Below are 14364 nucleotides of genomic sequence, written 5' to 3' on the forward strand. Positions count from 1 at the left end.
GAGATTTCTTAATCTATTAGCACTTGTCTTCTACGTAAGTTAGCAATTTGCACTAACCCCTTAAGAAAACAATTTGCACAAACCCCTTAAGAAAACCAATTTCAAATACCACTAACAAAAACCACTGGCCTAAACCGCTTGCTTAAACCGCTAACACTAAAATAAACCGCTATAAAAAACCATTAAAAAAACCCACTACCATACACCACCAACTCAAAAAACCCCCTAAACCGCTAACCATCACTAAAACCACTATCCAAAACAATTAGCACAAACCGCTTAAAAAAACCAATTTCAAATACCACTAACAAAAACCAATAGCCTAAACCGCTTGCTTAAACCGCTAACACTAAAATAAACCGCTATAAAAAACCATTAACAATAAACCACTAGCCTGCACCACTCTCCTAAACCACTATCCTAAACCACTAACAGTAACATAAACCATTATCAAAAACCATTAACAAATACCGTTATCATAAAACGCTAAACTATAAACCACTAACCTCGTCGTTGATGACACCGGCGATATGCGCAACTCCATCCAAACGATAAAGCCTTCCCGGATCGTCCCCCATCGACAAAAAAAGGCGATCTCCTCTTACTCGTAAGAAAGGTTGGTCGTTTTCTCTGGGATTTGGTGGGGTTAGAGAAAGACAAACTGATTCGAATGAACTTGGTTCGAACTCCTTTTATAGCCGAAACAGTTGTAATTCGAATCAACTTGATTCGAATTACTATGGAAATCGGTTTTAACCCTAATTCGAATCAACTTGATTCGAACCTCTCTATCATAAACTTCTCCTAGTAATTCGAGTTAACTAAATTCGAAATAGGTTATGTAAATTCGAAACGTATTGATTCGAATTACATGATTTTTTGGATGACTATAATTCGAATCATATTGATTCGAATTACGTTCATTTGTTGCATGGAGATAATTCGAATTATATCAATTCGAATTACTTGAGAGTATAATTCGAATCTTATTGATTCGAATTATATAATAATTCGTCCTGGTTGATTCAGGTATGAATTTCTGGTTTGGCTGATTTCGATAATTTTGATCTCTCCTTGGTATATATGGGTTTTTTGCCCTAAAAGATTATCACAGGAAGTTTTTTGTTTCAAAAAATATAAGTATTTTTTATTCATGAGAATTAATTATTATGCTAAAAAAATTTATAATATTAAAAAATATATTAAAATGATATTTTACACTATAACATAAAAATATATAATAATTAAAATTTATTTTATATTATTTGACAAATAATTAATTTTGTCAAAATATTTTTTTAAATTATATGTAATACATGGAGCTATTACACTTTTTTTTAAATTATATAATAATTAATTTTGTTAAAATAATATTATATATACTATTTTGAATAAAATGTATGTTATATTTGATTAAAAAATTATGTTATATAATAATATATTTTTAATAAAATTAACTATTAATAAGTATTTTTTAATGAATAATTTAATTATTTTTAAATAATATAAAATAATTTAATTACTTTCAAATAATATAAAATAATTTAATTTTTTATATTATATAATTAAAAATATTACTGTATAATAATTAATTTTAATAAATAAAAAATATTTTTATATGTATTTATATGCTTTATATTTATTTTAAAGTAAAAGATTATACTTGCTATTTTTAAAATATTCTGTATTAAAATGTATTTATATATATATATATATATATATATATATATATATATATATATTCTATATTTATAAAGTTCATAGTATTTTTCTTTCATAACATCTTTTAATTTTTATTTAATAAAATTTAATAATTTATAAAAGAGGGCGCATCTAATACGCACAAAATGGCTGGACTGATTTTAGACGTTGTTGACAATTTATGTGGCTGTTTTTTTTTTCTTTTCCTTTTTCGCTTCATTTTATTGGAGTTTTCTTGCGTAACCATGTTGTTTAATTCCAATATTGGCTACCCTTAGGGTCCGTTTGGATAAGTGCATAAGTTATTTTTTTTTAACTTTCAACTTATAAAAAGGTATAGTATTAATGTCTAATACAATTTTTAAAATCAAATTGCGACTTTTTAGAAAGCTATTTTAGTGTTTATGGAGAAGTTAAAAAAAATGACTTCTTTTATAATAAAAAACTTTTTATCATTATTCTCTTAAAATAAGTATTTTTAAAACTAAAAATTCAAATACAAAATAATTTATTTATAAGTTACTTTTAATATAAGCATTGATTGTTTAAACTTTTTTTTTATAAACAACTTAATTAAACTGTTTATTCAAACTGGACCTTAACCGGTTTCTATGTACTTATGCGGGGCTTGAGTTTTGTTTTCCAAAGAAATTGGTGATCTTGTGGTACGCTCTTTTTCTTTTAATTATTTTTTTAATTTTTTATTTTTTTCTTGAAAAAGATGACATTTTGAGGGCTATAATAAAAATGCTGATAAGATTTTTTTAATTATCTTTTATTTTAATTTCTTAGGTTTTTTTTTTAGTTTTAGGACCAATGCTATTACTTTAAGATGCTTTTATTTTATGCATTTTGTTATTTTATTAGAAAATTACTTCCTTTTTCGATGATTCTTAATATTGTTTACTTTATACTTTACTTTTTATAATTTATCTCATATGAATTCTGTCTTTAATAATAATAAAGGAAAAGAAAAGAAAAAAAAAAACTCAGGATTAGTAACATACTAACATGGGATGCCTCCACATATTTCATTGACAAATATCAAACAAGAAAAAAGGCACTACATAACAAAAAGCTTTCTTTACATAAAGCAAACACAGGGAGGACTACATTGATAAAAAGTAAAAACTTAAATTGTTTACCATTTGTAAATGAGTTTACTTTTAATAAAAGAGTTTTACATATTTATCTGATTAAATTTTGTTTAAAAAAATGAGTCATAAATTTTAAAATTTATTACTTTTATTAATAGAATAATATATTATTGATTGTTCATGTAAAATTCTTTTACATTTCAAGATATGAAAATCAATTTATTTGTAACTATCTGTAATTGTGTTGTTGTTTGCATAAAAAACGACCCAAATAATATGTTATATTCACCCTTGTATCACGTCGCATTAGCAATTTAGCATAGCATACACAATTGGTCCTTGGATACCAAGTTACCAACAACAACAGTTTGGTTTGGTTTAAAACAAAAATTAAAAAAAAATATTAATTTATACAATATGATAAAAAATATTAAATTTATTTTATTTTAATTATCCTAGAATTAAAATAAATCATATCTACTTACACTAGATAGTTAATTACATATTACGAGCTTATTTTTTGAGTTTAAGTTTAGTACAATAAGTTTGATATAATTATTTAATTATATTTATGGGTTTAAATAATTTTTAAATAATAAATTTAAAAATGAATTACTTTTGTTCATATGAAAATACACATTAATTGTTTGTGAAAATTCTTTAAAAGGGTACGAAAATTAAAACATTTCAAAATTAAAAGTAGAAAATAGAAATTATAGAGCATACCTAGGAGTTAATTTAATAATTTGTTACAGTAAATATTTTTATCCTAATTCCTATAGCCTAAAACACTTGTAATCTTCTATTCACTCTTCATGAATGATGAATCATGGACGACGGAGTAAATAGTTGTGTTTGTGTATGGTCTCCTTTATAGCTCTTTCTTCTTCTTCTTCTTCTTCTTCTTCTTCTTCTTCTTTCAATTCGTTCCTCTTCTCTCTTCACATCACACTCTCTTTCTGAAACAAAACCACCAACACACAAACACACACACTCTCTCTCTCTCTCTCTCTCTGATCAAATATAGTCATAAGTGTGTGCACCAAAAGGTTGGAGAAAACGCCACCGCCATTCCCCATTCCTCCGTCGTGCTCCGGCAAACCCGACACCGCCAACTCTCCGGCGTTCTTAGGATTCGGTATTTATTCTTTCATCGATTTCACCGTCCATTTATGAAATTTGCTTCAACTTTTTATTTATTTTTTTTAATTCTCTGATTGATCATGCTGCGATCATCTTTCATTCTATTTAACTTTTTTGTTTTTCAGGGATTGCTTCGATCAGTCTGATTCATAGGGATTTGATTTTGTATTCATTTTCTAAGGTAAGTATTTTTAGCTTGAATTATGTTAAAGTTCCAAACTTTCTTTTTTATTTAGATATATATTTTTTGTCGCAACTTTGTTCATGGATCTTCTTTGGGGTACTCGTTTGTTTTTCTCTTTTAGGTGTAGGGAAGGAGAACAGAGACAGTGAAAGAGAGTGAGATGGGATCAGCTTTGGAAATTGGAATCAGATTTAGGAAAATTGTTGTCATTTCAATCAGAGGGTGTTACAGATCAGTTTGCAACCACCCATTCCTTGTTGGCTTTTTGGGGTTCTTGTTTTTTCTGTATAGATTTGTTCCATTTCTGTTCTCTATTTTGGTGTCTGCATCCCCTGTCTTGGTCTGCACTGCTGTACTGCTTGGTACCCTCCTCAGTTTCGGGCAGCCAAATGTGCCTGAAATTGAAGCAGAAGAAGAGAAGGTCACTCATGGCATCTCGTCCTTCCAAACTGGTTTCTCGGAAGGTTATACTGTGGTTTCTCACAGAGATGACAGGTATTTTGTGAAAGGGTATTCGGAGATTAGAAGTGATGTAGATGACAGTGGCATTGATGAAGCCAGTTTGTTGGGTGAGAAAGAGGATCATGGCTTTCTTTCAGATGCACTGCCAGAGCAAGAGAACTTCCAAAGTGATCGGCCTGATAAGAAATTGGACGAGGAAGTGGATAAGGAATTTCGCAGTTTTGAGTTTGTAAAGATGAGGGACACCGCAGAGAACATGAGGTCTGAGGGTGTTTCAAGTGACGAGGAAGCTATTGAGAAGCAATATGTAATGGTTGAAAATGTAAATGATGATGATGATGATGATGATGATACTTCTGAGAGTAAGAATGAGGAAACTCCAGGAGATCATGCAGACCCTTCAGCCAGTTCATCTTGGAAACAGGAGGAAGATAACCATGATGATGATGAGGAATCTGTGGAGTCGGGTTCAGATCAGGCCGAGAGCTCTTCACCTGATGCTTCTATGGCTGATATCATTCCAATGCTCGATGAACTCCACCCCCTATTAGATCCAGATGCCCCACAACCTACTCTTTTGTCCCATGTCACTTCTGGTGCTGTGTCTGATAAGTCTCAGCAAAGTGATGAGGAGAGCATTGAGTCAGACGGAGATGCTGAAAATGGTGAAGGGGAGGATGGTCTTGACGAAGAGGGAGAAGAAACAGACGGTGGCAAAGAGGATGAAAGTAAATCTGCTATTAAGTGGACCGAGGATGACCAAAAGAATCTCATGGACTTGGGAACTTTGGAGCTAGAGAGGAATCAACGGTTGGAAAATCTCATTGCAAGGAGAAGAGCACGGAGAATGATGACCGAGAAGAATCTAATAGATTTAGATGTTGCTGATCTTCCGTATATTGTTCCACCCATAGCTACATCAAGACATAACCCGTTTGATCTCCCTGATGAGTCCTATGCTGCCATGGGATTACCTCCCATTCCGGGATCTGCTCCATCTGTTTTGCAGCCTAGAAGAAACCCATTTGATATTCCTTATGACCCAAATGAAGAAAAACCTGATCTTAAGGGAGACAGTTTTCAACAGGAGTTCTCAATGTTCAATCAAAAGGATTCTGCATTTTTTCGGAGGCATGAAAGTTTCAGCTTGGGTCCATCAGCATTTGGGATGTCCAAGCATGAAAGGCATGATATTAATTGGAAACCTATCTTTATATCTGAAAGGATGGATTCAGAGGGAACAAGCTATTCATCATTCCAGAGGCAATCAAGCGAAATGAGTGATTCAAAGTTGAGTTCTGTTCCAGATACTGAATCAGTTAGTTCCATTGATCAGGATGAGAGGAAACTCAGTGAGCAAGACCTGTCTCGAGAAGCTGTAATAATAACTGATGCTGATCATGCTTCTGATGGTGCTGAACATGGAAGCCAACCCTCTGGAGCAACTGATTATGTTGAAACTGAGAATAGCACCCTTCACCATGATGAAGCTGAAATATTGTTGGGTGGGATGGAGAATCCTTCTGAGATGGAATTCTATCATGACACGAGTGAGGTTGAAACCCCCAGGCAATTAAATGCTGCGGAGACACAGTTCAGAGGTGAACCAAATGATGATGACAGCAGTAGCAGCAGCAGATCAAGCCATTCTTCAGTATCAGAAGTGATTGACAATATACCTGATGAAAAAATGGAAAAAGAAGCAAATATTCAGCATCAAGAAGGTCATCTTGCAGAATCTAGAGAATCTAGACTTTCAACTCAAACTTCTGGGGAGGAATCTAGAATTTCAGCTCAATCTTCAGGGGATGAATCTCATTTCCATAATGCAAGTAGTGAGGTGGAAGACAATCAACATGTAGAACCTGTGTATGATTCTAGTCCACCTGCTGCTGAAAAGCTTGATTCTTTTCCTTCAATATCTTCTGATTCAGCCATGGAGACTCTTGAGAGGGCAATGCCTCCTGTTTCGGTTGAAATGACGGCTAATTTGTCAGATATGGAATGTAAAGCACATGATGAGAGACTAGAAGGTAATTCTTCTGGTCGTGTAGAAACTGAAGCAGCCCCTTCTGAACCACATACTGGAGTAAAAAATGAGCACCATGTTCCTGCAGATAGGATTTCTGCAATTTCGCCAAATTCTGTTCATCAGAGTGCACCTACTACACCTGAGTTTCAGGATTTTGATTCTCCTGATTCAAACTATCAAATGGCTTCTGAAAAGTTGAATATATTAGATGATAAATTCGTGGGAGGAGGTCCAGAACCTGACGAAGTCCCAAGATTTGAAAATGCTAATATGCCTGATTCTGCAGTACTAGATTTACAGCATTCACGAGAATCTGCGCAAGCTCCTGCAGTTCATCCTAGTGTTCGTTCTGAAGATGAAGCCTTATTGTCAAGATCCATGGAGCAAGGCAACATTGATCTTCGCCAAGATTTTGACCAGAAAATGGCTTCGTTTACATCAGATAGTCAACATGAAATTGATGTGAAATCTCCCTCTAAAATGGAAAGTGTTCAGTCAAGCTCAGATAAATTAGTAGCTGGACCATCTTCCAGTGGTCATGATGAAAGTGAGGTAATTTATATTATAGTGTTTCCTTCCTATCTAATATTCAGTCCATTCAACTTCTTTTGCTGTAAGGGTCCCACTGTTTTTGAATGCCAAACACACAAAGGAAAAATATATTCATCTAAAACTCTTTCTTGGAAGGTATTATTTTGTTGTTCTTTCATTTTTAACAGAGAAAACAATAGATTTGTAATGATAGTTCCAGTATTCATGTAAATCCATTTGGGACCCTACTTGCTATTTATGAACTTGCCATTGAAGTTACAAGACTGTATCAGTAACCATTTTACTTCCAATAGGAGCTGTGTAGTTCCATGCAGGCCTATTTCTTTATCCATCTAAATTAGGACATTTTTTTTTCCTCTATCTCTTCTTTAAGATTCTCCATGAAGGTGTAAAAAACAAAAAGAAAAAAGAAGATACAGAAATCGTATCAATTTGATATTTAGAATCTACTCCCTGTAGATTCTTTGCCTTAAGTAAGTTAACTTATCTTAAATTGTCCGTCTCTTATGTGATTCCCAGACAGGGAACTTTTTCCAATTTTTATTGGTTCTCTCCAACCAACCCATATTTATGTGACTTTCATGCAGCATTTCCTGATCATTCATCTCTTTTCTTTTTTTTTCTTTCAATTATGCTCCTGTGAAAAGCTCAATTCCGATCTTCTACCAACAGTGCTAGTTGTTATATAACCAGAAAATGTTAATCCTGTTTAGATAAGCTGGCATTAAACAGATCATTGTTATGTTATCTGTAACTGATTATCCACAAGTGTTTAACTAACTCCTGCTAAACCAGAGGAAAAACTGTCTCTAGTAGTTTTTGTAATAAATATGATGCTTATTACTTATTAGTCATATACATGTGGATTACAGTTTAACTTGCATAGGTGGATGGAATTTCCCTATTCTAGCACTGATTATCCAAATTTTGTAGTCGTTGACTCTTTTACATGGACATTATCAATGAACATGTTCTTATCCTGTTGTTTTCAAGTACCCATCAACATTATTGGTGACTTTAAATTTGTTCTATGAAAAATGGGCTTATTGATCCGATGATCTTAATTAGCTCTTAAATTAATAATAAAGTCTCCAACATTTCGCAAAATTCTTATGTTTTCCAGATAGAATCTGCATATGGTGTTGACACTTCCAACAATGACGAAGTTGAAGAATTGCATGATGCCACAGACCAAACTCCTCTAAATGTCTCATCAGCGACTTCTGAAATATCTGAGACTACTGAGTTCAATTCACCTACTGGCGAAGTGGATTTGGTAGTCATTGGCCATGAGGCTGTTGATAATGAATACCTCAGTGAGGCACAAGAACATCCAGATACTTCGGCTGAGAGCTACACGTCTCAAGCTACCGAAGAAAGTATCAATGATATAAAGGAAATTGATGAAGGATTCCTGATGGAGTTGGACACCGTTGGGGATTTTCACGTCAACAAAGACGGTGAGTCACTTCATACTAACCACATGCCCGAGATCACAGCCTATGTTGATCAGGAGATCCCAGCTCTTGAAGCAAGATCACTTGAAGATATTTACCTGGCCTTTAAGCAGCTTCAAGAAGGAGTGGATGTCAAGGAGGTCATCGTTCCAAGTATGATTAAGGATCAGCTTGAAAGTGAAGAATCTAAAGATAACTTGGAAGCTAAATCAGACCTTCATGTTGTTGAAGCTAGATCTTTGGAAGATATTAACACTGCTTTGATGCAAATCCAGGAAGGTAATCGACAGGAGCTGACAAAACCTTCGGATTTGAATGAGGGATCAGTCAAAGTGGAAGCAGATGGAGCTGGCTCAACACAGGTGGATGAATTTGCTGATGTAGCGGCCAGTACGGAGGAAGGGAACAGAACTCCAGGAGACGAATTGGAAAATGCACCTGTAAGTAGTTCCAGTAAAGAGGTGAGAACTCCAGAAGACAAATTGGAAAATGCACCTGTGAGCAGCTCCAGTAAAGAGACGAAATCTCACACTAGGAAATCTAGTTCCAGTTCCAGCTCCAGCTCCAGCTCCAGCTCAAGTGATTCAGACTGAAACTGAGAATTGAAAAGAAAAGAGGTTGAAGTTTCTTATATATGGTGGTGTTTTATTTCTTTCTTCACTGATGATGGTTTGGTATCCTAGCCTTGGCACTGACATGTATTGGTCAATTGTAGTTAGTCAGGTGAGGTTTCTATAGTTTTGATGGATTTGGTTTCTTCAAGAATGATTTATTTTTGGTTTTATTTCTTGAAGTGTGGAGTTTTTTGGTTCAATTTTACCCTCTTCTGAGTGTGGCCAGTTTGGTTTATAGATTGAGAGAGATTATTTTTCCAACAGTTGCAAGTTGTGTGGTCCCGTCCCTAAGAAAAGAAAATTGGTGTATTGTACATTACATTACAATGTGATTGTAGAAATGTTTATTTGGAGTTTTTTTATTGTTTTTTTATTTTTTACTTTTTTGTGTATATAGCAACTAGTTGTTTTCTGTTTTCACCCTCATTTCTTAATCTCTTTTCAGGTTTGTTCTTTTTTGTCATTGATCTGTTAATTTTATGGTGCACCACAGAGTTCATTTGTGTTTGTTTATGTTTTCACCATTTTACTAATCAGTGAAATGGTGAGAATCTCTTGAATTGATTGACCTGTCTCATGTCCCAACAGTGTACTGCATTTCTTTTTCAAAGTCCCAAGATTTATGATTATGATTTATGAGCCTTTTAGATATCTGGAATGTTGGCTCTCATGTGGTGTTTTGTTGGTCAGCAATTCGGAATTACTACACTCTCATTCTGGATCTCCCCCGCCCCTCTTTTTGTCTCTTTGATAGTTGGGGTCATTTTATTTCCCGCATTGGTATATATGGTCTATTATGAATGTAAGGGCAGTCAAGCTTTTTCTCAGAAACTTGGTATCATGCAATTTTAAAAATTTTCATTAGTTTGCTTCAATAATCTGAAGAGTTTAAAGAATCAATTTATTTTTATTAATATTTTACACGGTATGTTCTCTCCGTACTGGCTGAAGATGGAATTTCTTCACTTATTCATGCCATTCAATTGACTGTAGTCTAAGATTATATTGAAACAGTGCTGTGCTTAAGAAGGGAAACGAGCATAAGGGAAAAAAAAGGGTAAATAATTATTTTGGTCGCCAATGTTTTAGCCAAATCCTAATTTGATCCTTAACGTTTCGAACGTCATATTTCAATTACAAAATTTTAAGCGGGTTAAATGTTGTCCCACCATTAAATTTGACACAAACAATTCGCATATTGAAGAACTAATATCATTTGATTTCCGTATGTAAGTAAAATCAATCTATTGACAATCATTAGTATAAAATTTTTTTCTTTGATGTTGAATTGTTAGGATTTGAAATTTTGTATAAAAAAGAAATTGAGGAGAAAAAATGTTACAAGAAGATTTTGGTTATGTTTTTCTAACACATAAAATAAAATATAACTTAACTAATAACATTATTAAGGGCAAAAAACCATATTGAGCCAAAGCAAGAATCCTGTAACCAAAATGCGCCAAATCCAATTTCGTTTCAGCAATGAGCCAAACTGTATTTTAATATAATTCGAACCAAGCTGGTTCGAATTGCACTCCTTCATAATTCGAACCAACATGGTTCGATTTAGTCTTCACCGTTTTTGAATAATTCGAACCACATAGGTTCGAACTTCTCTCATACATAATTCGAACCATGCTGGTTCGAATTACTCCTAGTGCACTCCTTCATAATTCGAACCAGGCTGGTTCGAATTAGGTGTGATTCGACTATATAAGGAGTTCGAATCACCCTCATTCGAACCATTATCCCTCCCCCTACCCCACAAAATCTCAGAGAAAACGACCCAGATTCTCTCCGAGGAAGACTTGAACGGACTACTCTGCTGATGGGGGACGATCCGGCACGGTTATATCGGTTGGACGGAGTCGCTCATATAGCCGGGGTCATCAACGACGAGGTTAGTACGGAAATATTTTTGATTCAAGCGTTAGTTGTGCCTTAGTGGTTTTGCATCTTGGTTAGACGGTACTTTATGTTAGTGGTTTATGTAGGTGGTTTAGGTGAGGGGATTATGTAGGTGGTTTATGATAGTGGTTTAAGCTAGAGGTATAAGTTAGTGGTTTATGTTAGTGGTTTAGGGTGGTGGTTTAGGGTAGTGGTTTTTGTTAGTGGTTTAAGTCAGTGGTTTTTGGTAGTGGTTTATGTTGGTGGTTTATGTTAGCGGTTTTTGTTAGCGATTTTTGTAAGCGGTTTTTTTATGTGGTTTAGGGTAGTTGTTTCATGCTAGGTGGTTTAAGTAAGCCGGTTTATTGAATTTGTTTCTTGTTAATGGATCTCGTTAATTGTGGTATATGCTAGCGGTTTAGTTGTGTGGTTTAGGGTTTGTTTTCCAGTTAGTTATCTTTCATGTAATGTTATGCTGTTTAATTTAGCAAAATGGTTAATGTAAACCGGTTTATGTAAACCGTTTTATGTAAACCCGTTTATGTAAACCGGTTTACTGTAAACCGGTTTATGTGAACCGGTTTACTGTAAAACCTGTGTAGTTATATATCTCAGTATGCGGTTCTTTTCATGCGCAGCCCGAGCGATGCATTAGGAGCATGAGGCGGCAGCAGAGCATGCGTCTTGATGACAGATACGTTCCATACTTGCAGATGGCAGGGCTATACCATCTTGCAAGGCTGAACGACCGGTGGTTCCGGCTAGACGAGGCGCTCGTCAGTGCATTCGTGGAGAGATGGCGTCCCGAGACGCACACGTTTCATATGCCGTTCGGAGAGTGCACGATCACACTCCAGGACGTGGCATACCAGCTGGGTTTGCCAGTGGATGGCCGTTACGTGAGCGGGTGCCTGTCAGAGTTCCATATATACATCGATGGCGGCCGTCCACCCTGGGTCTGGTTCCAGGAGTTGCTAGGAGTTATACCTCCTACCAGTCAGGTTCAGAAGTACGCAGTGAACTGCAGCTGGTTTCAGGAGACCTTTGGTGAGTGCCCTGAGGATGCAGATGATGACACTGTTCGCCGATATGTCCGTGCGTACATCATGATGTTGCTGGGCACGCAGCTGTTTGCGGACAAGTCTGGCAACCGGATTCACATTAGATGGCTTCCGTATGTAGCGAGGCTGGAGGAGCTGGGTACGTACAGCTGGGGTTCGGCAGCACTGGCCTGGTTGTACCGGTGCATGTGCAGAGTGGCAAACAGACATGTTGTGAAGTTAGCGGGCCCGCTTCAGCTACTGCAGTCTTGGATCTTTTGGCGGTTTCCTCAGTTTAGGCCTGCAGGATATGAGACTTTCAGCTGGCCGTTGGCGTCGAGGTACTATACTGGGCCTATTCTTTTTCAATATGACTTACAGATCTGCGTGTATGTTAATACTCTATTGCATAATGTAAACACAGATATTAGTATATGTAACTCATGTGTATGGTGCAGATGGGCAGGTTACAACCCTTCCGGTAACGAGAAGGGTCCGAGAGTGCAGATGTGGAGGCTTAGGATAGACCGGTTACAGTCCAGGGAGGTTAGTATGCTAATTAATAAGTGATGCTTTTTAAGTTAAATATTTTACACTTGGGTCGTACAGTTGCCCTGATAAGGGTGGGTTCGTTCTGCAGTTTATATGGATGCCGTACAGTAGCCCCGACGTACTTCAGGTGTTGCATCCGGAGGTTTTGGAGCCTCGGCACATGGCGGTGTGGCGCTCTGTGACCGCGCTGATCTACTTTGCTGTCATAGAGTGGCATCAGATAGATCGTGTTCTTCCTTAGTTTGGAGGGGTACAGGCCCCTCCGCGTCCCGCCTTGAACATCGACTTTCTGATGTCCAAGGACGGGAGAGGCGGCGATCGATGGTTCCCCTCTTCCATGCCGAAGTGGCATGCATACTGGGAGGCTCGTCAGGACAGTGTATTGAGGTTCGACGTTGTTGCCGACCCCGGACCGTCTCATGAGTTCCTTCAGTGGTGGAGTCAGCATGGGAAGAGGTTCTTGGCCGCGGACACTCAGCTGGGGGATCCGAGATCAGTTCCTATACCAGTTGAGGCCTCACAGCGGGGTCCGGGGCGAGTGCCTGACATGGATCCTCCGGATGACGTGCCTGACAGGCGCAGGGTTGAGAGGAGGATGGGTGTAGGGACACGGAGGAGCCAGCGTCAGTGGAGGTGGCCGGATCATAGGGCGAGGAGGGGTGCTGACCATGGGGACGACGATGACGACCAGCCTGGCCACGTTGGAGGAGGCACACACGATGGAGGTACTAGCACACACGATGGCGGTCATGGAGGTGAGTGGTATGGCACAGGGCTCGGTGACGGGGCTGACACTGGTGAAGCTGGACCTGGATCGGGCCCTCTTGGAGATTACTTCATTGGTGTGCCAGCGGATGATCAGGCTGAGCAGAGTGGTACACCTTGGCGCATATCGGGATCACAGTGGGCAGACTTTGTTGGGTCAGACTCGCTTGTTGGGGACTTCGGGAGTCCACGCTTCCTAGATGAGATCACCGCCATCATGCAGGGTGACGTGACCCCCCGCAGAGGGGGCCAGACCTCAGGGATCCAGCCCCCCTTAGATGTTGATCTGAACGAGCCTCCATCCTCATCCGCTGGTCAGCAGTTTCGTCTTGGAGGTACCCCTACATCCGCCTTCACCGCTGCTTCAGAGTCTGTCGCAGGACCGTCGGCAGCACCGTTGCGTGTTGCGCCACCAGTACAGCCTGCTCCGCAGGAGGATGAGGATGAGATAGAGGATGAGGAGCCGCTTGTCCGTCGAGGTCAGAGGGCACGGGTAGCATGTCGCTGTGGTACTGGTTCGCATCTGTTTAGATGAGTCACATTTCATGTATTTTGTTTCCTCTATTTCAGTCATGTATGATAGTTAGGCGTACTTTTCTTATTATGTAGTGCTCTGTTTATGTATGTTGTTCGTAACTTGTGTTCGGGGACGTTGACTATTTGTATTAAATGAAACATGACAAGGTATAATGATGTCGTTTAGTTATTAAAATGAGGATCAACGAGTCCTGTAGCAGTACTTGTAATGAAAGACAACATATTCATTACTACTCGCAACAGCCAAAGTACAATGCATTAATCTCAACAAGTTACATACGTGGTCAAGCAATGCATCTAAAAAGACAACTTAAATGTAAATAACACTAACAATAACATCA

At 37.4% G+C, this 14364-nt stretch overlaps 1 protein-coding gene across 1 annotated transcript; it reads left to right on the forward strand.

Moving 5' to 3' along the window:
* The first annotated feature begins 3592 nt into the window (after window positions 1–3592).
* LOC107647164 (cardiomyopathy-associated protein) lies at window positions 3593–9604 on the forward strand. The gene is made up of 4 exons (XM_021105574.2): window positions 3593–3936; window positions 4067–4122; window positions 4247–7171; window positions 8295–9604. Exons 3-4 carry the CDS (start codon window positions 4286–4288, stop codon window positions 9219–9221), a joined length of 3813 nt encoding a protein of 1270 aa, XP_020961233.2. The 5' UTR covers window positions 3593–3936; window positions 4067–4122; window positions 4247–4285; the 3' UTR covers window positions 9222–9604.
* Window positions 9605–14364: the final 4760 nt, after the last annotated feature.

Source organism: Arachis ipaensis, chromosome B6, assembly GCF_059453495.1.
Source record: "Arachis ipaensis isolate K30076 ecotype BB chromosome B6, ASM5945349v1, whole genome shotgun sequence".
Taxonomy (NCBI): Eukaryota; Viridiplantae; Streptophyta; class Magnoliopsida; order Fabales; family Fabaceae; genus Arachis; species Arachis ipaensis.

Coding starts and splice junctions, on each gene's coding strand:
- LOC107647164 (XM_021105574.2), top strand. CDS start 4,286: ATGGGATCAGCTTTGGAAATTGGAATCAGATTTAGGAAAATTGTTGTC. Junction 7,172..8,294: donor GTGGTCATGATGAAAGTGAG/GTAATTTATATT, acceptor TATGTTTTCCAG/ATAGAATCTGCATATGGTGT.